General features: G+C 37.0%; 1 protein-coding gene across 1 annotated transcript in view; it reads right to left on the bottom strand.

Moving 5' to 3' along the window:
- COL19A1 (collagen type XIX alpha 1 chain) overlaps positions 1-27,170 on the bottom strand; it is a 178,822-nt gene that overhangs the window by 124,716 nt on the left and 26,936 nt on the right. The window contains exons 4-8 of the mRNA XM_032215170.1: positions 23,678-23,801; positions 21,201-21,476; positions 10,054-10,134; positions 8,084-8,209; positions 6,081-6,134 (exon numbers count right to left, since the gene is read on the bottom strand). Coding sequence (XP_032071061.1) covers positions 6,081-6,134; positions 8,084-8,209; positions 10,054-10,134; positions 21,201-21,476; positions 23,678-23,801 — 661 coding nt within the window. The remainder of the gene's footprint in view (positions 1-6,080; positions 6,135-8,083; positions 8,210-10,053; positions 10,135-21,200; positions 21,477-23,677; positions 23,802-27,170) is intronic.

Raw genomic sequence — 27,170 nt, 5'->3', positions numbered from 1 at the left:
CATATTACATTAAAATCTAACACCCCTTGTTAAGCCTAATATTCATCCCTCCCTCCCACCCTCCCCCCAACCCCCCCCCGCCTTCCTTCTCCCGACTTCCCAGAACCCATACACGGTATAAATCTTTAACAAAAACAGTCTAAAATATATTCCACATTGATTATTTTCATTATTATTTCATTTTATTACTTCCATCTTATCCTTTTTTGACAGTTATTATTATTGTAACTTTCATAAATACAAAGTACACTAGTTTCCTAAATTCAAAAATGTTAAAGTGCAGCTCTGAATAAAGTGATAGGATTTATGCTGTACTGTATAGTATACCAGCCAGGAGTATGTTGCTCCTGGTTTGGCCCGATTCAGCTGAACCGGTAGTGGTAATCTGGCCTGGGTTGCAGAACCAGCATCTCGCCATGTCCCTGAACTGGTTCCTTGGTCTCCGTTGCTGTTGCTGGCAACTTTTTTATTAGTTTTTAAAGGGTATTCGCGCAAGCACAGAACAATTTAAAACAAACTGCACATGCACGAGCATTGCACGGCCAAAGCACGCACGAAGTGAATGGTACCAGTTCGCGTAGGAACCCACCCCTGATACCAGCATAGCCTGCAGCCCATTCAGATTTTAAATTAAAAAGTACAAAGTATGTAGGAATGATAAAACTCGAGTTATGCAACAAAATATGGGCTATTTTTTATTTTCTTGAAAACAGTCTGCTTTTCAGTCTGCTAATGAACGAAGCTATCAAATTATTTTAAATGAACCAAAGCTAAAAAGGGAATATTAAAGTAATAAGGGCATCTTAATTGAGTGAAATGTATGCAAGAACAAAGTGAGGCCCATTGTGTTATGGGATACACACATATCATTTCATGTATATGTTGATTCAATCTGAGTGGGGCGTGAGCAACAGGAATCTTGAGCTAATGATAGGTAACTAAACTGAAAAGATATGCAAACATTATGGAAAAAGCAAATGGTACTTTCAAGGTCAATAAACAGTCTTTAAACAAATCTGTCGACTACACTTGGAATTTATTTATTTATGTTACTTATTTATTTCAGTATATGACTGTTCATCTCAAATTCATAATGCTGGGCAGTTAATATTAGTTAAAGGCACCATATAAAAGCCCATGACAGTAATGTAACAGTAATGTTATATATATATATATATATATATATATATATATATATATATGTATGTATGTATGTATGTATGTATGTATGTATGTATGTATGTATGTATATGTATATGTATATGTATATGTATATGTATATGTATATGTATATGTATATGTATATGTATATGTATATGTATATGTATATGTGTGTATGTGTGAATGTGTGAATGTGTGTATGTGTATGTGTATGTGTATGTGTATATGTATATGTATATGTATATGTATATGTATATGTATATGTATATGTATATGTATATATGTGTGTGTATGTATATGTGTATATTTGTGTGTGTATATGTGTGTGTGTGTGTAATGTATGTATGTGTGTAATTAGTGTTTATATATATAAAATTGACATTATAAAAGCTCAACCAACAAATCAACACAACCATTGTATGGACTCTTCCATACAGCTGTAATGTGCAATTTTGCTCTCTAATACCTAGAAGAAATATTAAATGATGGAAAGCATGCAAAAAATATGACAAAAATGCTAAAAGATTATTAAGAAAAATATGATTTTTAAGCTTTCAAGGCAAAAAGGTAAATAATTTGCATTTTATTTTGTGGTACTGCCTCTTTAAGATTGAAAAATGTTCAGAACTATAGCTCCTGGATGAGTTTCCCTTCAATCCATTTAAAAGAAAGGAAACCCTTTCCCAACATTATAAGATCTAGTTTTGTAATTTTTTTGCAACATATAGCAAAGGAATGACTTTAGAGTTGTTTCTAAACAGATTAAATGTTGAGCCACTATGAAACTGATTTAAATAAACCTTTTGAAACTATTAGAAAGATTATCTTTTATGGCAAAAGAAACCCTCCTTTGCACTCCTTTTCAGTGCAAAATAAGATTTTGAAGGTTGATTACTAAAGCACTTGATGGCTACTTTAAAGGAAATCTTTGATCTCTGTGCTTGTGAAGTAACTGGAACTTTTTTTATTGGAAAAAGTTGTCACCAAAGATGAAAAAACTCCTTTGAAGACCCACATAACAGATTTGAATGTGGACTTGAATGATTATTTAAAAATAACAAAGATATACAAATAATGTACCCAAAGAGCAATCTGGTCTCTTCTTTTAAATTGTAATATGGGAAATTTATTGGAGTTACTTAGTGGAAAGTACAAATGGACCTGGATAACATTGCTAAGAATGTCAAGAAAAGCAAGGTGACTAGAAAAAAACAACAGAAAAGAGAATTTTAACCATGGGATTTAAGAATGCCTGGGATATAGGAGGAAAAAATACGGCACTGGTTTATTTGACCATGGTTAAATCATGAGTTGCTTAATTCATTATATAAGCTCAACTTGAAATGTAAAAGATTATGAAAGCTAAATTTATTCCTTGACATTTAACAGAGTTATTACTAAACTTTTTTTTTTTTTTTTAGAAAATCCCTTATAGAGTTCCTTTCTAACTTTCATTTTCCAGATCGGTGATTGTGATTTCCATAGCTTTGTTCTCTGTAGACCAGAGGGGGGAAAATATAGGACCTAACTCATTTTTAGTTTTTCCTGCCGTGCAGTTCTACACACAAACATTCTTTCTGAATTCCAGACAGCCTCAAGTTAGGGATTAAATATGTTGCATGGATTACTGGGCACAGTTTATTATTCTTGATCAGTCAAAGGTCATTTTAGGGTGTGTGATCCCCAGTGGCATAGTTGAAAAAGGAGAAAGGAAGATGTTACTGAAATTTGACATATAAAAAATGCTGATGATATTGGGGTATTATAACAGTATTTTGAATGCCTACTAAAGCTCCTCCTTACTTCAATTTATATTTAGCACAATCAAGGCAGAGTTGTTTTGAATATATTTTTTTCACAATTTCTACTTTCCCTAGAACTAGGAGGTTACCTTGGCAACAAAAACTGGATTTAAATTGGCCTCAGAACTACTAATGGAAAGTTGACAAAGGAAATATGTTGGGTTTTCATGCTATCTTACTATAAGCCTACAAAATTTGAGCTGAAAGGGAGGTTGTATATAATTGTGTCAATAGTCCAGTTTTTTTAAATGAAAGCCACAAAAATATGTCCATATTTAATGAAGCTATGGGGGGAAGGTCCAATATTTTTTAGTTGTATTAGCAACCTAAGCATTGGTTTATAAGATTTCAAACAAGCAACAAGGCAGACATTGATATCAGTAGAAAATAAAAATAAGAATGAAAAGGTTTTAAAAAACTGTGTTTCCTACTGACAGACTAATTCGTGACCACCAATTGTGTTTATTGTCAAAGTAGAATTCTTTGTGAGGTAGATGAATGGTTTGTAAGGGAGATGCGTGGTTCCTAAGTTTGATATGTAAATAAATAAAAGCAAATAAAATGTTAATTTAAACTCCAACTATCATTACTCATTTTGTAGAATTTATTTTTTATTTATTTTATTGTGTTTTTTTTAAAAAAAGTATTGATTTCGATTGAATTACAGTTAAAGAATTTTCATAGCATTTACCGACTCCATGGCTTATTTGCCATACAGTACTTGAAGGTTGTTCTAGGTGATACTATAGAAAAATGTTTGGTTACTTAAATATGATTTCAAAGTTTAAAAAATTGAAATAGTATTTGTACTGCAACGTCCTTAACACATATGTTATTGGCCAATTAAAAAGTGTTAAAATAATAGTATAAATAAATCATTAGCGGGGCCAGGCACTCTGACATTCTGTGGCCAGGTTGATAGCAACAGTAGCATTCCCCCCACCCCCCGAGGGAATGTACCCGGTTGCATCTCTTAATTTAAGAGCCATCTCGTCGTGGTGCTCCAATATCCATCCTGCAGCTTCCCCATCATTCATCCCTTCTGCCATTGTTGAGATTAATTCTCTGTTGGAAGGTGGGGAAAGAGCCTGTTGGGGCATTGCAGGTGGGATAGAAATCAGTGGGGGGTCTCAATCTCTAGGTTTGCCCCTGCCCAGAGATTATCTGCACCATTATCTGAAATGGTGCCATCTGCTGAGGAAAGGCAGGCGCCCATTGGTATCTCTCGCATCCGTGACCTGGGAAGAAAGCCCATATTTCAAATATATTCAGGGAGTGAAAATAAATATATTCCAGAGGCATTGTATGGTTTAGTAGTTAAAGTGTTGCATTAGGAACCTAAATTCTAGTCCTCCCTTTGGCATGAAAGTCAGTGGCTTTTTTTTCATCCTTTAATTAACAAACTCCAAAACAAACCAACTGAAATATCTATTAAAAATTACAGGTGGTCCTTATTCAATAACTGATTGAAGTTACAGAAGCATTTGAACCAGGGTCCTTGTAACCGTGGCACGACAAAACCGCGCTCGACTAAAGCGCGCCCGATTAAACCACGTCGCTGACATCATCAACAGGGCGACAACAGTGAGCGCGGAGAAAGAAGGGCGCTTTAAATAGCGCTTTGAAAGCAAGCCGATTCAAGTTAAGGTAAGGGTTAGGTTTAGGGTTAGGTTTAGGGTTAGGTTTAGGGTTAGGTTAAGGGTTAGGGTTAGGTTTAGGTTTAGGGTTATGTTAAGGGTTAGGGTTAGGTTTAGGGTTAAGTTTAGGGTTAGGTTAAGGGTTAGGATTAGGTTTAGCATTAGGTTAAGGGTTAGGTTTAGGGTTAGGTTTAGGGTTAGGTTAAGGGTTAGGTTTAGGGTTAGGTTTAGGATTAGGTTTAGCGGGGTTAGGTTTGGGTTTAGGGGTTAATTTTAGGTATAGCGTTTACAGCGCGCTTTTTTCTCCGCGCTGTTGTCGTGCTGTGATGACGTCAGCTACGCGGTTTCGTCGAGCGCCCTTTAGTCGAACGCGGTTTTGTGGTGGAACCCCTTGTAACTATAGCTGTTGCAGCATCCCTCAGTCACATGATTGCCATTTGCTATTTCACTGCTGGCTTCCTACAAGTAAAGTCAATGGGGAAACCATCAGGAACTAACAAATGATGCTCACATGCCCAATGACCACATGGAATAACATCAGCAATTGGAATTGCTTGAACTGCTGCCATAAGTGGTCACGTGACCTGTTTTACACCCATGTAACTTAGCAGCAGAGTTTCCAGTCCCACTGACCCCTATTAAATGAAGGCTATCGGTTAACATTGATATTGATAACTTTAATTCAAGAACTGTAATAACCAAAATCCAAAAGAATCTATCTGTAACAAATTATAGGAGCATCATATACTAAGGGTGGGAAATGAACACTCTAAAGAAAGCTGAGTGGGCACAGAGAATTTTGAATTTGGGAATAGAGAAAATGGAAAAGAAATATGAAGGTCGGATTGTATAGAGATTGAATAGATAGGATTTGGCAGGGAAAGTTTCTGTTGAAAAATTCTACCTTCTGTTGTTGTTTCACTTGCTATTATTTATTTCCCAACTGTTAATAACAAGTTAGAATATGCCTAAGATTCTAACAGAATGGACATCTGCTTACTAAAAACTGAAAAAAATTACACTTGCCAGTCAGTTAAATAACACTGCATTGAAAGTTAAATGAGAATGTTTTTATTTAAATACGCATACACACTACATTCCTATGTATCTCATTTTGAAAGCATAAAAAAAATCAAAGCTTTGCCAACTGTGCTTATATTCTAAGACATACGGTAGACTGACTCTTCTCTTTGCCAAAATGTAGTTATTAGCTAGTAAGTTTGTTTGTTATTTATTTTACAATAAAAATATGTTTCTTAGAATATACCTCGGGTTTATTGTTCTTAATTGTAAAGTGTACTTCAAGGAAAAAACACGGTTCAACCACCTTTTAAACACAGGGCTGAATTTCCAACTCTCACACATTATACCAAAGAAAATTCTATTCTTAACAAATATGGACATATATTGTCTTTCTAGTTTCTGAAGAACAAACTGTCCAAACAAAATGACAGTAGAAATGTTGCCAGTAAAGTCTTACCTTTTCTCCCTTCTGGCCTGGCAAACCAGCTACGCCTTGAAATCCTGCTTCTCCCTGTTGAGAATAAAGCTAGGATATTTATTCTAGAACCCTATGTTTGGGGTGCGCCACCTCGGCTCTTTCTGACTGAAAGAATGCATCTGTTATTGATTCATAAATGACTGCTGTCACACTGATATACAGACCTATACTTGTTCCCTGCTTCTAATGTACTTGAAATGTTTATGGGAAATGCTGGTGTCGGGTATCCTCATATTGTTTCATTGTTTTACTGTAGAGGTTGCAACAATTGACCTGGACTATAAAATGACCCATATTCTTCCTTGTTGGTCAAGATACTTAGCCACTAGCTCAAGTTACGGGTAGCCCTGCTAATGTTTTGAAGAATGGGTTCATAAATTAACATTTCTATAAACAATCACTCATACTGTTTGAATATTTCATCATTGTAACATAACTTGAAGAAATATTTTTTCCAATCAATTTGAAATAACTGTTATTTATTATAGTAGATTTGTAAGCTGTTAACTTCCTAGTTGGTGACATCCTTATTAGAGGTAACAATCTATGAGTTTTTGTAATAAAACAATTCGCAGAAAATACAAATTTCAGATAAACTTGTACTATTTTAACTCATGCTGTCATTCTCTTTGCAGTGCAACATTATGCCTCTATAACAGAATAACAGAGTTGGAAGGGACCTTGGAGGTCTTCTAGTCCAACCCTCTGTTCAATCAGGAGACCCTATATCATTTCAGACAAATGGCTGTCCAATTTCTTCTTAAATTGTTGCTGGAGCACCCACAACTTTTGAAGGCAAGCCATTCCACTGATTAATATTTCTCCCTGCCAGGAAAGTTCTTCTTAGTTCTAGTTTGGATTTCTCCTTGATAAGTTTTCATCTGTTGCTTCTTATTCTGCCCTCAGGTACATTGGATAATAGGTTAACCTCCTCTTCTTTGTGACAGCTCCTCAATATTGCTATCATATCACCTCTAGTTTTTCTCTTGCCTCTCATATTTGTATTTGTATTTGTAAGTTTATTTATAGGCCGCCCTTTTCCCTGAGGGGACTTAGGACGGCTTACAACTTGTGGGGAAGGGAATACAGACAGTGACATATAAAACAATACATAATTAAAAATAGAAACAACATTCATCATTCGGGTGGGGACGAATTACAATCTTTAACCCCAGGCCTGACGGGATAGCCAGATCTTGAGGGCTGTGCGGAAGGTCTGGAGGGTGGTGAGGGTACGAATCTCCATGGGGAGATCGTTCCAAAGGGTCGGAGCTACTACTGAAAAGGCTCTCCTCCGCGTGGTTGCCAGTCGACACTGACTGGCGGATGGAACTCGGAGGAGGCCTAATCTGTGTGATCTGTGTGATCTGATATGAATAAATCAATTTCTAGAAAAGATTTCCCTAACCATATCAAATTATAATTTCCGTGACCTGACAAATGCGCGCTGACAAAATTGCCGTGACAAAACGGCGATGTTGAAAGTGCACCCACTAAAGCACGCTGACAAAACTGCGCCCACAAAAGCGTGATTAGGGTTTTTAGGTTAGGATTAGGGTTAGGGTTAGGGTTAGGGTTGTTAATGTTGTTACCGTTGTTTTAGCATTGTTTTCGATGGCGCGCTTTTGTCAGCGCACATTTGTCGACGCGCTTTAGTGGGCGCGCTTTCAACGTCGCCGTTTTGTCGCGGCAGTTTTGTCAGCGCGCATTTGTTGGGCGCGCATTTGTCGGTGAACCATAATTTCTAGACAACATGGCAATTGATCATGAAGACTTCAGATTATGAGAATTGTGGCCTGACGCTTCTACTATAGATGATACAAGGCTGCAATAAAATAAAATACTGCGCAGATTTCTTTAATGTTCAATAGCGTATAAAACAGAACAACAGTACGAAAGACCAAATAAAAGGTTAAATCTGCTCAAAGAACTATCCCTTTAATAGATCATATGTGAAATAATATAATAAAAGAAGATCATACCTTGTTCTGAGAGCAAAAACACTTTTCTTTGGGATTTTTTTCCATTATTGGAAGAGCTTGTATTTTACCAATGTGACCAACTGATGGTGATGCTGCAGTAGTTTTCAAGCTTTTCTCCAAAGGATGCTGAAATTATGAATACATATTATCTGGACTGAAGTCTAATTCATTATGATCAAATTATACTATTTATAGCATCTTCTGCATCTTCAGAGATTACATTTCCATGGTGATTTTTTTTTAAAAGAAAAAATAACCTGTGTTGACAAGTTCAGTAATCTGAACTGAAAATCTGGCCATAATAATGCAATGGAATTACATTAAATGCTGTTATTATTTTAGATAGGTGTTAGTTAATCCATAGGTAGAGTGCACTATGCTACAAGCAAAATGCTTAGAACATATACTGATAAAGCTTCTGAAATAACAGGAGCTCCAGTGTAGATCCTCTTCCTAGGATACTGATGTTCTTCTGTTACAGTGATTTGAACCTATTATTCTTATTATTTGAATGGTAGATAAATTTCAAGATTTTTTTACTAGCGTTTAGGAAGAAATTCCAACATTATTCCTCCAGATGTTTAAAATGCACTTCTTTTAGCTTGCATTTTTATGTCTATTGTATTTATTTTTTAAATATATATTTCAGTATGCTGCAAAAACATCCAGAACATTAAAGGTTTAGGAACATAGTTTTTTTTTAATGGAATGGAATGGAATTTATTATTTATATGCCGCCCTTCTCCGGGAGGACTCAGGGCAGCGAACAATCCAAAAAGGGAAAGGGGAACATCAAAACGAAATACAAATAATAAAAATAAGCAACAGTCGCACAACCATACATGTCGAGAGGGGAGGGAACTCATCACCCCCAGGCCTGCCGGCAAAGACAGGTTTTGATGGCTTTTCGGAAGGCCTGGAGAGAGGTGAGGGTCCGAATCAATGCGGGGAGTTCGTTCCAGAGGGCCGGAGCTGCCACAGAGAAGGCCCTCCCCTGGGTAATAGCCAGATGGCATTGGCTGGTAGATGGCACCCGGAAGAGGCCAACCCTGTGAGATCTAATGGGTCTGTGGGAGGTAATTGGCAGCAGGCGGTCTCTCAAGTACAAAATGAATAAAGATTTCATCATCAAAATGGAACGATCTCCCCGTTAAGATCCGGACCCTTACCACCCTTCCGGCCTTCCGCAAAGCAACTAAGACCTGGCTGTTCCGGCAGGCCTGGGGCTGTTGAACTATCCAGCCCCCTTCGAGGTTATGACTGTTGTTGTATTTTAAATTTCTGTTTTCTATTTTTATTTTTGTACCCACTCCCCTTCTGATTGTTAGCCGCCCTGAGTCTTCCGGGAATAGGGCGGCATACAAGTCAAATAAAACCTAAACCTAAAAAAACCTAAAATAAAGAAAAAAAATCTTTCAAACGATATTTTCCCCCTCTCTTGTTCAATCATCCCCATTTTTCAGAAACTACACTGAGAAGTCCCTGCAGTTTTCTGGCGAGAATTTTCAGAAATGCCATTGCTCCTTCCTAGGGCTCAGAGAAAGTAACTAAGCCCAGGTGACTAGCTGGTTTTGGGCCTAAAACGGGATTAGGGATTAGGAGCCAAGGTGGCGCAGTGGTTAGGGTGCAGTACTGCAGGCCACTTCAGCTGACTGTTATCTGCAGTTCAGTGGTTCTAATCTCACCGGCTCAAGGTTGACTCAGCCTTCCGAGGTGGGTGAAATGAGGACCCAGACTGTGGGGGCGATATGCTGACTCTGTAAACCGGTTAGAGAGGGCTGAAAGCCCTATGAAGCGGTATATAAGTCTAACTGCTATTACTATTGCTATTAGGTTTTCCAGTTTCTAGCATGATGCCTTAAGTACACCAAACTTGCTGCTTTCAAATGATAGGCCATACTAATAATGCCATGCAATTTTCTTACATTTTGTTACAAAAAAAGCAATACATTTTTATTTTACAAACTTACCACATGTTCAGATAATTCGCAACAGTTCTCCTGAGAAGCAAGGCTTGGATCGCAGTGTAAGATCATGCGGCCAAGTTCAATCTATTTAATAAACATGATAATGCTTGTCAGTTGAGACGTAGCAATACTGAAGCCTCTGTAGCGAAACCCACCATACCGTTAAATAATATGACCCCATATATATGTTTAAATATCTCTAACTGTTGCAGAAAATGACAGGCTTTAGACTTCTCAGGATTCAGGAAAAGTTTATTTGGCAGCCAGGTTCAGAAAGCTAGCCCATGGCTTAGCATTGCAAGTTCTGAACAACCTTCATTATCGAAGCCCGCGTTCTTATACATTCTCAAAGGCATTGCAACACGGAAATACTTAACACATTTCTTAGTGGTTGCCTTGAGGAGAAATCCTTATAAGGAGATGGGGGTCTTACTTCTCCTTTTGTTATGGAGTACGTGTCATTAATGAACTTTAATTGAACCTTAGACTTTTGACATAGGTTTTGACACAGGGACATCGGCTTAGAACATCTTGTGGTTAGGCCCTTGCTTCCTGTTCTTTTGCAAGCTCCAACTCTGGCTTTTAATATAGAAGTAAAGGGGGCCCTGAGAGGCTGTCCATCCTGACCCAGTAGGTTTCACACTTAATGTCCAAATCTCACTTTATGTCCTACTTTATAACGAAGTTTGGGATTTTGGCCAGGAACTTTGAAAAAACAAAGACATTTTAAAATACTCCATTTGCATTTATTATGTTCGTTATCTGAGCAACACACAGATTCTAATCCAATCATACCAACTTAATTTGAACCCAACATAGCACTTCTGTATATCTCTTTATAAAAGGAGCTGGATTTATGACAAAACCTACTGCAGTTTGATGCATTCCTTTGGTCATCGCTCTGGCCATTTGAAAGATTTATTTTTACAGATGGAAATTACTTCTTTCCAAACTATGCTACTTATTAAGATTATGTTAACCCCCCCCCCACCCCACCCCCCACAATCCCCATCCCTAATCCTCCCGGCTTCCCAGGGCCCACACCTGGCACTACCTTCTATCTAAAATATCTTGTATACATATGGATTAAAAAATAAAAGTAATATATAAAAAAGAAAAAAAAAGAAACCACTCTTTGTGTTGATCTCAGCCCCCCATCTTTATCTATGCTTAAATAGTATAAATCATTCTATCTATATTTTATTCTCGTCTCTTACTTCTTTGCTATTTACCCCGATCTTCTGTAGACTCTCCCGTTCCCTTCCTAAACCTCATGATCCCTTCCAATAAGATTTAAGCAGCATAGTTCCTGCCATATATTCAAATATAACTTTACAGACAAGTAATCAAACTTTCCCTTCTAGTAAAATTTAAACAACGTGAATGATCTTTCTTTACCCCTTTTTCAAACCGTAATTCAAAATAATCTAACCAGATTTCCCCTTCTTAGTAAAGTTAAGCAACATAGATCAGATATTACTTTACACAGGAATCAATTTCTATCTTAAGATAATTCCAACCGACTTCCCCTTCTAGTAGAATTTAAATAACTTAGTTCATTCCACATGCATTTTACTCTCATCCCCCACTTGTCTGATATTTACCACTATCAAATTTATACTAACATTTGTTTAAAATATAGCTCAGAGCGATTTGTAGCATGAATCATTCCACATATTCCAGTAATACTTTCAACAAGAGTCAGTTAACCTTCTATTTTAAGGTAGTCCCTTCTAACAAAGTTTAAACAACATAAATCATTCCGCATTCTTTTTACAGTTATCTTAAGATAATCCCAAGCGGCTTCCTGTTCTAATAAGCTTTAAACAACGTAAATTTTGCCCTCTTCCCTTGCTTGTCTGGTATTTACCACAAATAACGTAATTCATTCCACATACATTTTACCCTCATCTCTTGCTTGTCTAATATTTACCACTATCAAATTTATACTAGCGTTTATTTAAAAAGTAACTCAGAACTATAACAACCAACTTTCCCTTCAAATAAAAGTTAAATAGCATGGATCATTTTCAAATAATACTTTCAGCAAGAGTCAGTTAACCTTCTATTTTAAAATAGTCCCATCTAACAAAGTTTAAACAACATAAATCATTCCGCATTCTTTTAACCACTATCAAATTTATGCTAACGTTACTTTAGAATCTAGCTCAAAGTAGTTTCGTCCAGCTTTCCCTTCTGATAAAATTTAGTCCACTTTTTCTACCGGAGAGAGGTCTCAAACCCCCATTCAGTCCTCAACTTTAGGAAGTCTTTTGAAGTATCTAAATTCTCGATCTGCGTTCTTCTGCTTCTCCGAGGGAGGAGGGGCTGCCCCCTCCATCTTGCAGCCGCATGGCCAGCCGTTTGCTTTCTCCTTCCGCTTGTCTCTCCTCTCTTCCGAGCGCGTCAGGAAGTCCCGCCTTCAGAATCCTACAATAGAAATCTTGAGCCTCCGAAACAGAGTTAAGACGAAATCTTTGATTCTCAAGTGTAACCGTGATGCCGGCAGGGGCCTCCCATCTGTATCGAATCTGTTGACTCCTAAGCTCTTTAGTTAAAAAGGCGTAGTCCCTTCTTGCTCTCAACATCTGGAAAGGAATCTCTTTGAAGACAATCAGGTCCTGGTCATCAATTCGGAGCCTGTTATTATGAAAATTTTGCACAATCGCGTTTCTAGATTCTTTTGTAGAGAAATATATAATTATGTCCCTCGGGAGCTGTCGCTGTTCCGCTATCAATGAGTTCTGGCGATAGATTTTCCGAATCTGCCAATCAAAGTTAAGTCCCGGGCTTCCCAGCGCGTGGCTGAAGGCTTCAGCAAAGGTCTGTTTTAAATTCTCTTGCTTCTTTTCACGGAATCCTCTGACTCTAATTGCAAATGCCTTCCTATTAAAATTTAGTATCATAAGCTGTTCTTCGTTATTTCTAATTTTTTCTTGTAAAATTTGAATATTGGTAGTCAAATTAAAATTAGCCTTCTCCAGACTTTCCAATTTGTTTTCTATTTCAGCAGAGTAATCTGACAGGGCAGACACAGCTGCAAAAGTATTCGCCTTCATTTGATTAACTTTAGATTGTAAATCATCAAATAATTCCAATACAAATTCCCTGATTTCTTTCTTAAAAGCGTTAAGCATTTTAAGGAGATATTCCTGTGTTAAAAGTTCCCCAGCAGAAGACATAGGAGACAAAGGCTGTGTTTCCAATGAAAATTCTTTAAATTCTTTTGTAGCAAGACGCTTCTTTGATTTGGATGGCATAATAAATAAGCAAGTAAGCAGAGCTTCGCTCCCCTCTATTTCCAAAGAAGAAAAATTTATTTTCTTAAGGAGCAGTCTGCAGGAAGATAACACCGGCTAAGTATATCAATCATCCACGGAGAGAAATCGCCATTTTGAGGTCTAATTAGACAAAGAAGTCTCTAAGACGAATGGTGCTGGTATTTACGATAGTACTGAAAACATAAATCTCACAGGGGTGGGACCCGCCCGTATCAATTCTAGCTTGAAAAAAACTTTGTCTTGTCCTGGGGGGGGGCTAGCCTGTCTGGGGCTGCCAAAAAAAAAAGGCAGCTGAGAAGAAATGGCTGGAGATAAGAGCTCCGCTTCGGCCGGAACTAATCTCTTTCCACAGCCAAAAAAAGAAAAAAGGCTGTGGTTTACGATTAGATCCTAACCTACGGGGCTATTCTCCCTGCCCCTTTCTTAGCCAGAAAGGGGTGCTATCTATGATCTTATTTAGATATACAGACCAGATCTCTGAGGAGTTCGGTGGAGCCCTCCTCGGCAACAGGCCACGCCCCCCGGAACCTCCCAAACTATGCTACTTAAAGTCAATAAAACTAGACTTTAATACAAATTCTGCTAGCTATGTTATTAATTTATCACTCTAAATAATCCTAGGAATACTAGGTCACAACCTTGCTTTTGGTGGTTGAGGCAGTGTCACTGAAGCCAAATAGTGTGGCTGCATGAAATAGCACTATTGCTTATTGCTTTCTTGTCGTGAAATAGGAAATACACCTAGAGAATATCGCAAGGGATCTTGCAGCTTTTGATAGAAGACCAGTTGAAACCATTGAGCTGCAAGTATAGAAGCATTGCAGGAAGCAAGACAAGCAAGGGACAATATTCCTGGAACTTTGGTAAAACCCTATTTGTTAAATTTGGGACTTAGACAAATCTCAGAACCTTTCTCCCTCTCTCTTTCCACATACATCCTCAGAATTAACTCAATAGTCCCATAGAGTTACAAATTTATTTTAATATATATATTTTCTTTGGAAACCTAAAAAATCTTTGGAAAAAAAACCCCGCTCTATCAAACTCTCTTTACACCCCTTATTCCAATTGATTTTGTTTGTAATTTAGCAATGCAATCTGGTTTACTATATAGGTTTGTAGTATCCCCCCATTCACTCCGTGACTCTGGTTGGCTGAATTGATTTAATTTTCCTTTCAATGATGCCATCTCATAGACCACTGCAATGGGATACATAGCACTGTTATGAAAAGGAACAACATGAGTTGACATGGGCTTTATCATGTTGTCCAACGTTTTGCTTTCTAGCATAGTTTATTAAACTATCCCCAACAGATAGCTAACTAGCCTGTTGGAAGATCTCCTGCGAGGAAAGTGCACCATTGTTCTAAGTAGACTGTTCATCTAGTCTTACCATAAGGAAATTTCTCTTGATATTTAGATCCTTTAATTTCATCTATCTGGTCCTTGTTCTGCCTTTGGTTTCAATATTTAAATAAGGCTGCTTTTCTTTGTATGTGTCAGCCCTTTAGATAAATGCAAATTGGTGTTCTGTCAATCTAGCAGTTTGACAGCAGGTAAAAATGCAAGTAGAAAAATAGGGACCACCTTTGGTGGGAAGGTAACAGTGTTCCGTGTGCCTTCGGCATTTAGTCACACTGGCCACATGCCCACGAAGACGTTTTCAGATAGCGCTGGCTCTTCAGCTTTGTAACGGAGATGAACACTGCCCCTAGAGTCGGGAACGACTAGCACATATGTGCAAGAGGAATCTTTACCTTTACCTTAGATTGGTGTTATATCTTTACCCTTAGTCCTCTCTTTTGAAAGCAAAAAAATACGGTACTAATCTCTTTCAATGTACCTTTGAAAGACACTTCATTATTGTTGTGGTTCTCTTCTATTTGTCTATCGAGATTCTCAATCATCCAAATCATGGTTGTCCCAAAGGTGCTTTCTCAAGAGGCAACTGGACTTTCTTGTTTTTCTTTGAAGACATTTTGCTTCTCATCCAAGAGCTGAAGGAATTTCTTGGATGAGAAGCGAAACATCTTCAAAAAAAAAAAAAAAAAGGCCAGTTGCCTCTTGAAAAAGGACCTTTCTTTGGGTTCTCCACTGTTTCTATTCTGGCATCTCCATGTTACTTTCAAAGTGCAGTGACCAGTTGTGGTTGAGCCACCACAGTGCACAATTAAATTATCGCCTCCTGTGATCTAGATGTACAGTCTTGTTTTTGCGAAAGAAGCCTAAGATTTTTTAGTTATTTGTCTATGTTCGTCTATTAATCTACTAGTCTCCTAGATTTTTTTTAAACCAAGCTACTCTATTTGGCTTGTCCTATCGAGAGTTTTTAATCTGTCTGTCTGTCTGTTTGTCTGTCCATCCATCCACCCATTTAATAGAAGCACTGTTTTAGATCTTTAAACTGAAAAAAAGAAAATACCTAGCATGTTCTTAATAATATACTGATTTGAATATATTTTAGTCTAGGCTTTATACAGAACAATCTGCACAATGCAAGAAAGCTTGAACTTTCTATACCTATAACTGACCTAGGGGGTGGGAAGATAATATTTTTAAATTGCTTTCCTTCTAAGAAATAAAGTACTTTTTCCAAGAGAGGCTTTTTTCATACATAGTATACTTTATATACTATGTGCATGCTGCAGCAGATTCTTTCCCCTGCTAACTATTCTGTGAGACATTTATTTAATCTCTGGAAAAAGAAACCAGATGGAAGAGTCAATGATGACCTTTGGAAAAAAAGAAAAGGATTAAGAAATGAAGGAAATGTGACAAAAACCAGAGGCAATGGGCCAGAAGGGTACAGTGATAAAAAATGAGGAAAGAATAAATAAATAGGAACATGCTATATTTCTCTTCTGTGAAAATTAACTGAATGGCCAATAGTGAAAGGTTCATATAAGTTAGTTACCAATTCATTAAACAAAAATATTAAATCATTCATCATCTATGAAATAATTGAACAGCTGCACCTATTTGCTCACACCTATTTCCCTGTGAAGAAAACACAATTTCCTTAACTATAACTAACCAATTATATGGAAAACACTTTTATCCATCTCACAGTCACTATGCATGTTAAAAATTTCAGACTACATCAATTAAATATTTCAGCTTTCCTCTTAACATTTTTTTCTTTATATATCATATATGCTATGTTGTAAAACTATCAGTATAATACTTTGGGCATAGTTTTTGTTTGAGAACATTGCTTTATAAATTAACTGAAATTATATGTATGTATGTATGTATGTATGTATGTATGTATGTATGTATGTATGTATGTATTTATTTAGTGTCACAACCCTTGGCATGCCCCAAATAAGCACTAAAAAAAAGCACAGGTTCGAATCCCAGTAAGGGTATGGCTAGCTGATGAGAGCTAAATAGCTTGAAATAGATCTATACTAGTCTCCCTTTATTTATTTATCAGCACAAATACAACATACACATGTATATGTATATGTATATGTATATGTATATGTATATGTATATGTATATGTATATGTATATGTATATGTATATGTATATGTATATGTATATGTACATGTACATGTACATGTATATGGTGTCACAACCCCTGGTATGCCCAAATATGGGAGGAGGCATACTGCTTCCTTTCTCTGTCTATCAGCTCATCACAAGAGACCATCCAGACAGAAAGCCAATATTTTTACTGTTGCCTTTGTCACATTTGTGTTGTATCTGTGCTGATAAATAAATTTTGTCTGTCTGGATGGTCTCTTGTGATGAGCCAATAGACAGAGGAAGGAAGCAATATGCCTCCTCCCATATTTGGGCATACCAGTGGTTGTGACACTAAATACATACCTATTTCCCTAGCTCAGCTGATAAAGGAGGAGAATCTTGTGGCTTAGTGGCTAACACAATTGCCTAATATGTAATACAGCACAGGTTCAAATCCCAGTAAGGGTATAGCTAGCTGATGAGAGCTAAATAGCTTGAAATAGATCTATACTAGTCTCCCTTTATTTATTTATCAGCACAAATATAACACACACAAACACACATACATATATAGAATAGAGGTTCATAGGATGTTTTAATATTAGATGCCATTTTATTCAAAGTTTATGAAGTTAATATTATCCTTGTTGGACAATGTTCTAGTCATCATAAATTGATCAAAAAGGTGCCACATTCTTTCAAAGGTCACATCCTTCTGGGAACAAATATTCAGGCTTTGATGCTGAATAAAACCAAAGTGGTGAACCCATATAAGTGCTCAACATTGCTCCAGCAGTAGAATACTCTGGAGGAAAGCTGTTGATTCTTTTGGAGTGATCACAGATTGGAAAAAGGCACAGCTGCTTGGGCAGATTACAGCAGACAATCCATCTGGAAAAATGCTGAATAGAAAACCATGGCCTTTAGACTGACCTTGGAAAAAACAAAGTTTATAAAAATGCTATATGGTCCAGATAAAAAGCAAGAACATGATGGATAACCAATAAAAGCAAAGATGTTTCAATGCAGCTGAGGAATTAGGACAAAAAGTAAGAAATATTATATCATAAAAACATTTTGACATGGTTCTTCAGCCTGATTAATTGAACTCATGGACACTAAAAGCTACTTTTTAAGATTTAAAAAAAATATCAGTAGGGAAATAGCCATAGGTCCTAATGAAAAGTTTATAATTCAGTCTACTTCATTCCAGAGAAATTGCAGAACTAACTAAACTCTCCAAGTTGGAAAGTAGAGGGAATTGGGCCTTATGTGGAAACCTGACCCTGATAAATAGAGAGTAGATTGGGGCAGTGCCAAAGATGGAGATTCTCATGATGGATGAGGCAAGCCACAATTGTCAAGGTTATCAAAGTGTAACAAAAAAGCTCTTTTTGATCTAAAACATAAGATGTAACATAAAAATGAACAAACATAAAAATAGGATCTGTAAATAAAACAGAGAAGGTATCACAAAAGATTGGCATTGTAGCTATTTTATCCTGCTATGAATAATCCCTGTTATTATTCCATCTAAACAAACAGAATAGCCCTGGTGTTATTCTAGAGGAAATTGATACGGTCCATCACTGATGGATATACTATCCATTTGTGTTCTAGAACAGCTAGTTTGAATGTGTTGATTTAATGCAATGCTTTATGCCTGGATCAGATATCTCAGCTGCAGAGGTCTTCAAAGTGATTACCCATCCAGATATGGATGAATAAAGAATAAGGACATTATTAGAAAGACTTCTCGTACTGGAAAGCCATTGGTGATATTGCTTGAATCCAGCCACCAGTGCAAGAATTCTTCAATGCAGTGCAGAAGTGGGAAGACAAATTGCCCTAAAGTTGTATCAGGAAAAGAGGAACAGAGGTATCACACCTCTAGAGAGTGTATCTGAAAATCAGTGAAGTGAATGATTGAAATCACAGCTATCATATATACCACAGGTTCAATAGCAAAGGTTCTAAAAACTAGTTTATAATATAACTTCTGAGGATTTCTGGGGAAGGTATATCAAACTGAAGATGGCTCTGTAAAGGCGAAGCATATGACTGCAACAAAGAACCAAGGAATCTCTGAGTAGACTTGTTTCTTAGAGCCTCTTTGGATAAGAAGATGAGAAATTACCCACATGTGCTCTGGACAGCTGTTCCCCATGAGAAAACTGCAGGATGGCACTTTTCCATACATTTGAGTGCCTCTAGACAATGGGATTAGCTAATTTGCTCAATCATAAACACTTTTAAAAGGACACTATGTTTGCTCACTAACCATATTAAACCTATTAGGGACCTCTGGGATACAAGTTTGAAAAGTCTTCGTTAGGTGAATTTATTCTCAAACCTGAACAAAATTAAAAATTAATTATAAGTTAAAGATTTGAGATAATCATTAAAAAGCTAAATAAGATTTTGACCCAAGAAACAGATTAAGAGTCCTGAAAAAATGGAATATTGACATTTATTTTAAGATTTTGGAATTAACTATAAAAAAGAAACAGCTTCTAACAGGAAACAGACTTATTTCGGCTATCCTGTTATCACTAGTTATAATAAAGATAAACAAAGATTTTAGAAACTGGACACTAGAGGGGACTAAAGAATTTCAGCAGAATGAAAAAAAATAGAAACCTGTTCTTTATGTCAGTTAATATGGGAACTTACAAAATAACACAAAACTTTGTAACATAGGAAATATTAAGAGATTTTTGAAGAATGGAGCCAGAAATTAGTAACTATAATATCAACACTGTCAGTAATGTGACATCATTACTAGCATTCTTCTGCTTTTAGGGATAGACTATGACTATAAGATGTTAATGAAAGAATAAAAGATGTGGAACAATTTTAGGGTTTTAGGGTTTGTCTTAATTTTAAGACAAAGTAAGTGGATTTGAATGACAGGCCAAAAGAATGATTTAGAAAAGGGCATTTTATTGGATATACAAAAGAAACTGGTTGATGTTTTAAAAATTAAAAGGGAGATACAAATGATAATCCAGGAGAATGACCTGAAAAATGTTTTCTTATTAGATCTACACAAGAAGCTTGTTAAAGTCTTGAAGAAATTTGTTAGACAGGATAAAGAAGAATTGAAGAGAAATGAAATCTTATAATATTTGATTGAATTAAAAGGAAGGAATATAAAGCTGGTTTATCTGATCAAGGTCAAAATAAGACTTTTTTAAAAAATGTTCTGGAAAAGGTTTAATGGTTTAATGGGTTTTTTTGCTGACACCAAGATTGAAAAATTAATGTTTTATGTATTTGCTTATAAATAAGATATGGAATATGGAATAAAAAGTTATCTGTTTAACCTTATGGGAGTGGTGGTAAAAAATTATTAAATGTGTTTATACTTGTGATAAAGGTTGAAAGTCATGTCTTTATATATTTTTTCTTTTTTTCCTGTGTTTTTTATTCTTCCTTGCCATTTTCTTCTCTTTGTTTAGATTGCATTAGTTTTTACCGTTGTAAATAAAATTCTTCATAAAATCATATTTTTTAAAAAATCTAAAATTATTTTACTTTTGATACAGTATAGAAAGTTTATTAAAGCAGACATGTTTCCTTAAATGTGCCACTTTATCCTCTTTATTGTAACTAAATTCCTACTACATACGTGATTTTTAGAATACCTTAAATTAAACCTGAGGCTGTATTTGATATCTGCAGCACAGAAGAGATAATACTCTAGAAATATTTTCTGCTTTTAGGATTCAGACTTCATTGCAAAATGTCTGCTTTCTAAACATATATAAAATAGATATGTCTTGATTCAGATACCATATTCTATAGCTGCAAGTCTCCTTTTACTCAATGATGTTCCTGTAATTATTTTTTCGAGAGAAGCTTCTACTTGAAGAGATGAGGGAATTTTGGTTTATTCCCACTTCTCTCCTTCAATCCCAATGGTCTCCAATTATTTTTGAAGGATTTCAAGCTTTCAGAGCAAGAAATTAGGGAGCAGGAAATTATAGGAAGAGGAAAAAATAAGAGATTATTATTTTCCCTTCCTTTTCCAGCAATGCGTCTCATCAACAAAACTGATCTAATTCATAAGCAGAAATAATTCAACTTTTTCCACTCACCAATTTAATGCCATTCATTCATTGCCTGCCTGCCTGCCTGCCTGCCTGCCTGCCTGCCTGCCTGCCTGCCTGCCTGCCTGCCTGCCTGCCTGCCTGCCTACCTACCTACCTACCTACCTACCTACCTACCTACCTACCTACCTACCTACCTATCTATCTATCTATCTATCTATCTATCTATCTATCTATCTAATAACCATCTTATAAATTCAGAACAATAAACAAAACAACATAACATAATCCCATAAAAGCAGCATAAAACCACTTAATTCATTAAACATGGACATGAACACTTACATCTACAGGTTTACCGTCTAAATAATGAGTAGCAATGAGAATCTTCCCTTGAATGTCAGGGCTAGCTTGTTCTTCAGTCATCCTTTGTTCAATTAAGCTGCAGTCCACATAAAGAGAAATCTTCCTTGATTGTACACTGATGCCAAGCTTATGCCATTGACGGTCAAAGATAGGATAGATCTTGCGGCTTTTAAAGACATAGTGAATGGAGTTCTGCTGGGTGGATTGCATGACATACTCTATAGCTTTTTTTAAACCATCAACTGAGATGTAAGCCTAAACAAAAAATACAGACACAAACAAATTTCAGTGCCTTCAAAATGAAATAAACTGTAAGACAGTGAAGAAGAGAATAAAATCATAGAAGTCAGTACATGCTCATAATATTTGGAATCACAGGTCAAGTTCTCTCAGATAGTGAAGCTTTCTCATCTCCTTCTCTTTCCTGATTCAGTTGCTCAGACCTCCAAAAACTCCCCAGAAGAGTAGGGGACTCTAGCAATAGCAATACCACTTAGATTTACTGCAGTGGTGGGTTTCAAATTTTTTTAGAACCTATTCTGTGGGTGTGGCAATCATGTGACCAGGTGGCATGGACAACTTGACATCACTCATGCACACTCAGTCCCATGACCACCAAGCCATGTGGCAAATTTTTTTGGGACTCCTATGAAGGGGGGGGAGAGAGGGGAAAACCTTCCAAAAATAGACAACTGGAGGATTAAGGGCCGAAATTAGGGAGATCGGAGAAGGCAGGACAGAGGGGAATCCAGGACAAAGCTATCACATGCTGGGGAAAGAACTTTGGGAGATCGGAGGAAGCAAGACCAAGGGGAATCCAGTAGAAAGCTATCACATGCTGGGGAAAGAACTTTGGGAGATCGGAAGAGGCAGGACAGAGGGGAATCCAGTAGAAAGCTATCACCCGCTGGGGAAAGAACTTTGGGAGATCGGAGGAGGCAAGAAAGAGGGGAATCCAGTAGAAAGCTATCACACACTGGGGAAAGAACCTTGGGAGATCGGAGAAGGCAGGACAGAGGGGAATCCAGGAGAAAACTCCTGAGCTTGCCGCTGCTGTCTGGTGGATTGTGCCGCTGGACCTCTCCGTGCTTTTCTGTTCACCACCTCCACTCCCAGGTATGGGACTTGACCCCGAATTGGGCTAGGATAGTGCGGACGGGTGGGGGGAGCGAGCGATGGAGCTGCTTCCGGATGGGTGGGGGTGAGTGAGCGAGCGACAGGGCTGGGGCAGACATTCCTGAAGTTACTTCCAGATCCACCAGTCGAACCTCCTCTCACCGGATCAGTAAATTTCACCATCCGGTTCTCCTGAGCTGGTGCGAACCGGCAGAAACCCACCACTGATTTACTGGTATATAATGCCCCATAATCCTTTACAGCATTCTTTGTGTGATTTACAATATCAGCATATTGCCCCAACAATCTGCATCCTCATTTTACCAACCTCGGAAGGATGGAAGAGCCCAGTCAGGATTGAACTCCAGGCTGTGAACAGAGTTTGCCTACAATACTACATTCTAACCATTGCACCTCCCAGGGCTCCAGTAAGAAATGGGGTGGGATGGGATGTACTAAACCATTAAAAATTAAACAATTTTTCAATTGGTGGAAGTCCAAACTTTCCCTGACATGCCTGCATGCATCTTTTACTTGTTTAAGCTTTCTGAATCTGCCTCTTGCATATTTATCCATGAAACCTTGTCATTAAGCATTAAACTCCAACTTTTCACTTTTATTGTTTTTTTTAATTTGTTATATTCTACAGGTTTCGATATTCTTCAAACCAAAAGACAAAATGTTAACATAAAAGAGAATAGAATAACAGAGTTGGAAGGGATCTTGGAGGTGTTCTAGTCCAATCCCCTGCTCAAGCAGGAAACCCTATACCATTTCAGACAAATGGTTGTCTAAAATCTCTTCTTAAAAGCTTCCAGTTTTGGAACATCCACAACTTCTGGAGACAAGTTGTTCCACTTCATATACCACCCCCCGACTCTGTTACTGACATGTAAATCATCTTCTAATTGCTATTTAAAAAATCACTACTGTTGTATCCAAGCCACATCAGTAGTTGCACGATCTGGAGAGGATTATCTAGCAATTCACAAAGCTGTAGGTATCATTTTATTGGGGATGGGAATAGGAAACATAGTAATTATTAATATCCAGTCAACACTCTTTTATAATGACTTATATGAGAACAAAGGCTTGGAAAATGTATTATTCGGAGTATAAGATGCACCTTTTTCCCTCAAAAAAGAGGCTGAAAATCTGGGTGCATCTTATACACAATACAACATTTTTTGCCACCTGAAACTCCGCCCCCTTCACTAAAATGGCTGTGCATAACTTTTAGAAGGCTTTCAGAGAGCTCCTGGGGGCTGGGGAGGGCAGAAATGAGTGAAACAAACACAAATAAAGAAGTAGCAATACCAAATAACTGAATTTGTTCTAACCTGTGGCAAATTATGCTGATCTAAAATCTGCAGTAAATACCAGCGTTCTCTTTTGCTGTTTCTTCTGACACGGAATGTGGCTGTTAAGAAGTATTCCTCAGGGAACCCATTTGGAAACAATTGCCTAAAAATTGGGGTAGAGGTGGAAGAAATTGTCTTATTAGACCAACTCTGATAATTTTTATAAAACATAGGAGCAAACAGATGTTGAAGTATACAGAAACTAATTTGGGGTTCATAGGTACTTGAGCAACTCAATTGTATTCAAAAGACTGTTCCATCTCTTGAGGTTACCATAGTCATAATTGTTCAGGTCTAATGCTACCCACAAAACCACACCCTGTTGGAAATCTACTTTTCATCATCTTTATTACATTTCATACATATGTTGCTATTAAAATTACAATTAAAAATGAACTCATTCCCATCTTTTTGCCAGAAAAAAAAATTAAAATTCCATTTTTCAATCATGAAAGACAACCTTTTCTTAATCAAGAAAACCACTGTCACAGGAAAAAATAATCCTTCTAAAGCTAACTGTGAAAATTTACTGCACACTATGTACTAAACACATTCCTCATTTGCACGGTTGCTATAGAATCATATAGAAACTATGTTTTTAAAAACCCACTATATTTCAGGCTTCATTATTTAAGTTTTAAATCAGACAACATGTTTTAAGCTTCATTTTGCTCAACCATGACTTTGTTGGCTAACCCAAAACTGGATAGTTTCACACAACTCACTAAATCTCAAACAGGCTGGGTTGCGAGTGAAGCCTGAAGATGGCGAGTGAGACCTCGCTGAAACATTGCCAAGAGAATCTCAATCTTACACAGGAAAAGACCCGAATACAACAAGACCAGCATACCTACACCAGTGAAAATTTATGAATGAATGAATGAATGAATGAATGAATGAATGAATGAATGTATGTATGTATGTATATATGTATGTATGTATATATGTATTGTCTCACAACCCCTGGTATGCCCAAATATGGGAGGGAGCATACTGCTTCCCTTTTCTGTCTGTCGGCTCACTCTGGGAGCCATACAGCAGAAAGCCATTTTTTTATGTTGCCTTGTTACAATTGTGCTGATAAATAAATAAAGGGAGACTATCATCTATCTATCTATCTATCTATCTATCTATCTATCTATCTATCTATCACTCTCTCTCACACACACATATACATATACACAAACACATATATACAAACATACACACACATATATACATTACATGCATGCATGCATATTGGGAAAATGAGATAAAAGAGGGAGAAATTATTCCATGTCTATAGTTTTATGAAAGTTCTGTGTAAGTGGACACCCATTTTATGACTCTTCCATTAGAATGTTCAATGTATTCTTTGCATCAAGATGGCTAGTCCAGAAGTGCTGAAATTGTGTTTTAGAGGATTGCTCATGAAATGGTTACTAAAAGCCAAAAACAGGAAGCTCAAATACTCAGTCATGTTTGCTGGCAGCAGTTCCTGTCTGTTGCTTCTTCACCACACCCTACACTGAGGGGTTCTTGTCTTTCATGGGATAAATAGTTGGGCAAGGTGCCCATTCATGCAGCACATTTTCCAGAAGATATTCCTGATCAGCCTGGTGCCTGGGCACAAGACTTACATACGACTCTCAAGTGCAATCTGAGAGTCTCAGTTTTTCACTGGCTTTCTGCCTAAACATGAATTTTACCCCAGGTGATCTCTGAATACAAACCAAAATGCTTCTTATAGCCTCTAATTCAAGTTAAGAAATACACTAGTCAGATTAATAAATTACACATACAAGTTAATGATCATTTCTGAGAAAGGCCATACTCTTTGTATATCATGGCACCTAACTACTATTTAGAAATAAATGCAGATGAACAGAGGAGAGCAACATTAATAGACAACTCTTTAAACCCTTCCTTCTCACACTGCTCAAATATGTGTCTCCATACTTGTATTCATTTAAGGAACAACAACAAAAGTTACTATCTGGAGGAATAAATTCAGGTTGATCATGTGAACAAACCAACCAGATAAACATCTGGATTCAAATATGTTAACAGAATAACAAAATAACAGAATAGTAGAGTTGGAAGGAGCCTTGGAGGTCTTCTGAAACTCCAACACCCTTGCTGAACAAGGAGACCCTATACAATTTGAGACAAGTGGCTGTCCAGTCTCTTCTGAAAAGTCTGTTGGGAAAAATTCTCCTTAGTTCAGGGTTGCTCCTCTCCTTGATTAGTTTCCACCCACCGTTTCTTATCCTGCCTTCAGGTACTTTGGAAAATAGGTTGACCCTTTCTTCTTTGTGGCAATGTTCAAATATTAGAACACTGTTATAATGTCATCCCTAGTCCTTCTTTTCACTACATTAGACAAACTCAATTACTGCAACCATTCTTCATATGTTTTAGCCTCCAGCCCCTAATCATTTTTATTGCTCTTTTCTGCACTCTTTCCAGAGTCTCAATATCATTAGTGACCAAAAGATATGGTGACCAAATCTGGATACAGTATACTAAGCATGGACTTACAAAGGCTTTATAAAGCAATACTAATGTACTTCATGTGAATATGTTTCCTGCAACTCAAAGAGTTTCTTCAGTCCACAAAAAGTTCACTAATCTGGTAGAGATCCAGCTAGAAAAACAAGAAGTTATCCCCATAGATCCCTATTTATTTGCAGCAACCAGAACACCTTCATAGATGTTCTGGAGAAGTGCTTAACCTTCAGAAGGAGAATGTCAAGGGGTGTAGAAGATATGTGACAATTTTCCGTCCCCATCAGTTCTGCCAATGAGAATGTCCTGGAGCAGAATCCTACAAAAGAAAAACTCAATGTGCCCTTTGTAATCCTTGACAGGGCATTCGAATTTCAATGTAATTTTAATAAACAGTTTAAAATCAATTTGATTTTAATAGACCAAACCTAATTTTAGCCAATATAATTGTAAAGACAAAATACAGTTACTGTATTTCGATAGAAATTGGGGGAAAAACAAAGCTTATCAATACAAGGAGCTGAGAAAAACTGGCCTAACACTTAACGATGATGAACTTGTATTAAATGCTATGGGAGGATAGTCTGTTGTGCTTATTCTAGTTACCGGGGAATAAAACATTTCAAAAAGTTCAAAAGAAAAATGTGAAGTGGTTTCACATTTCCTCATTTTAATTTTCTGGCACTGGAAATAATTATACCCCATTTTTCACCCAAGGCAGGGTACATAATGTTCCTGTCTTCTATTTTCCCCACAACAGCCTCGTAAGGCGGACTGAGCAAAGTGTGAGAGTCACCCAGCTGTCTTTCCTGACTAAGGGAGGATTCAAATCTTCAGTCAGTTAATTTCTAATCCAGCACCTTCGCCACCATGAAAAATGGGCTCTTTTTATATTCTGGAACTTTCCTCAAGATGTTTAAGCTTTGTGGTGGCAATGAAACTGAAGAAGGGCAGGGTATTTATACCATATTCAATTGTCACTCCC

Source organism: Thamnophis elegans, chromosome 4 (genome assembly GCF_009769535.1).
Source record: "Thamnophis elegans isolate rThaEle1 chromosome 4, rThaEle1.pri, whole genome shotgun sequence".
NCBI classification, from domain to species: domain Eukaryota; kingdom Metazoa; phylum Chordata; class Lepidosauria; order Squamata; family Colubridae; genus Thamnophis; species Thamnophis elegans.
This window is presented reverse-complemented; position numbering and strand designations above follow the sequence as displayed.